Source organism: Antechinus flavipes, chromosome 2 (genome assembly GCF_016432865.1).
Source record: "Antechinus flavipes isolate AdamAnt ecotype Samford, QLD, Australia chromosome 2, AdamAnt_v2, whole genome shotgun sequence".
In the NCBI taxonomy this organism is placed as follows: domain Eukaryota; kingdom Metazoa; phylum Chordata; class Mammalia; order Dasyuromorphia; family Dasyuridae; genus Antechinus; species Antechinus flavipes.
In genome coordinates this window covers 75,865,011-75,866,593 of record NC_067399.1, presented here as the reverse complement: position 1 = coordinate 75,866,593, position 1,583 = coordinate 75,865,011, and the positions used below count along the sequence as shown (strand labels likewise).

The 1,583-nt window shown below is 38.7% G+C and overlaps 1 protein-coding gene across 1 annotated transcript; it reads left to right on the top strand.

Annotated features, from left to right (window-relative positions):
* Nucleotides 1-433: 433 nt before the first annotated feature.
* On the top strand, nt 434-1,369 carry LOC127546437 (olfactory receptor 1019-like). The gene has a single exon (XM_051973552.1). The coding sequence runs from the start codon at nt 434-436 to the stop codon at nt 1,367-1,369; it is 936 nt and encodes a 311-aa protein (XP_051829512.1).
* Nucleotides 1,370-1,583: the final 214 nt, after the last annotated feature.

Genomic DNA, 1,583 nt, shown 5'->3' with positions numbered 1-1,583 from the left:
ATGTGTTTTGCATGACTGCACATGTATAATCTATGTCACATTGCCTTCTAATGGGGTGGAAAGGAGGAATGGAGAAAATTTAAGACTCAAAATTTGAAAAAAAAATTAAAATGGTTTTTACTTCTAATTGGGAAAAAATATAACATTAAATAAGGTTAAAAAAGAAAGTCACTTAATTATTCTGGGCTTCAATATTTTTAGTACTAAAAACTGATGATAATATATTAATATCTGGTCTTCTTTACATGCTTACAATGAGAATGCTATGATATAACAAATATAAAGTGATTTGCAGTCATAAAGGTATATATTCATATAATCTTATTTATATTTTTTATATGATCTCACAGCAGTCCCAGAAAGAGGAAAACTGGAACATAAAATGCTTTGTAAACATTAACTGTCCATATTCTTTCAGTAGACCCAACACAAGATGCAGAATAGCAACCTCACTTCAGTGACTGAGTTCATCCTCCTTGGCCTTTCCAGCCAGCCTGAACTCCAGGTGCACCTCTTCTTGTTCTTTCTCATGCTCTACTTGATGATTTTGCTGGGGAACCTGCTCATTGTGTTGCTGATATTGAGGGACTCACGCCTCCACACACCTATGTATTTTTTCCTCACGAATTTATCCATTCTAGAAGTCTGTTATATGTCCTGTGTGTTTCCACAGATGCTGGTACATTTTTTTTCAGAAAGAAAATCCATCTCCTACTCTTGCTGTGTCATACAGGTCTACACATTCCTGTCCTTTGGCATTGCAGAGTGCTACATCCTCTCAGTGATGGCCTATGACCGCTATGTTGCTATTCGAGATCCCTTAAGGTACTCTGTCACAATGAACTGGAGAATTTGTGGGAGCCTGGCTGCTGGGTCATGGCTGGGTGGCATTATGGCATCCACAGTGGACACGGTAACCACTTTCCAACTCTCATTCTGTCAGGATAATGTCATCAATCATTTCTTGTGTGAAATGCCTGCCCTATTGCATCTTTCTTGTACAGACATAAGCCATGCAGAATTAGTCATGCAGGTTCTCTGTATCTTTACCCTTTTGTGTCCTATCACATTCATTATCCTTTCCTATGCCCACATCATCATTGCTGTCCTCAGAATTCGCTCTGCCCAGGGACGCAGAAAAGCTTTCTCTACTTGCTCTTCACACCTTCTGGTTGTCACCCTATTTTTTGGTACTGTAATGTCTCTTTACATGAAACCTCAGTCTCTGTCCTCTCCAGAATACAATAAGATTGTTTCTATGTTTTATGTGGCTTTTACACCTACCCTCAACCCTCTTATCTATAGCTTGAGGAATAAAGATGTAAAAATTGCCCTGAGAAAACTTTTGGGGAAATCTGAAAGTGCTTAATTCCATATATCCAATTTCTGAGTCCAGGTAAGAAAAACTTGTGTCCAAAAAGTTCCTTGTTGTTCTTCTCAATGTGTCTAGAGCATTGACATCTTATTTTCATTCAATCTTTTCTGTTGTCTGTAGAAAGTGGGGAATCCTGGGCAAGGAAAGACCCCTTGGTCCAGTAAAAGTAGCTCTGCTAACGTGTTTGATTTGGTTCCCCATGACCCCT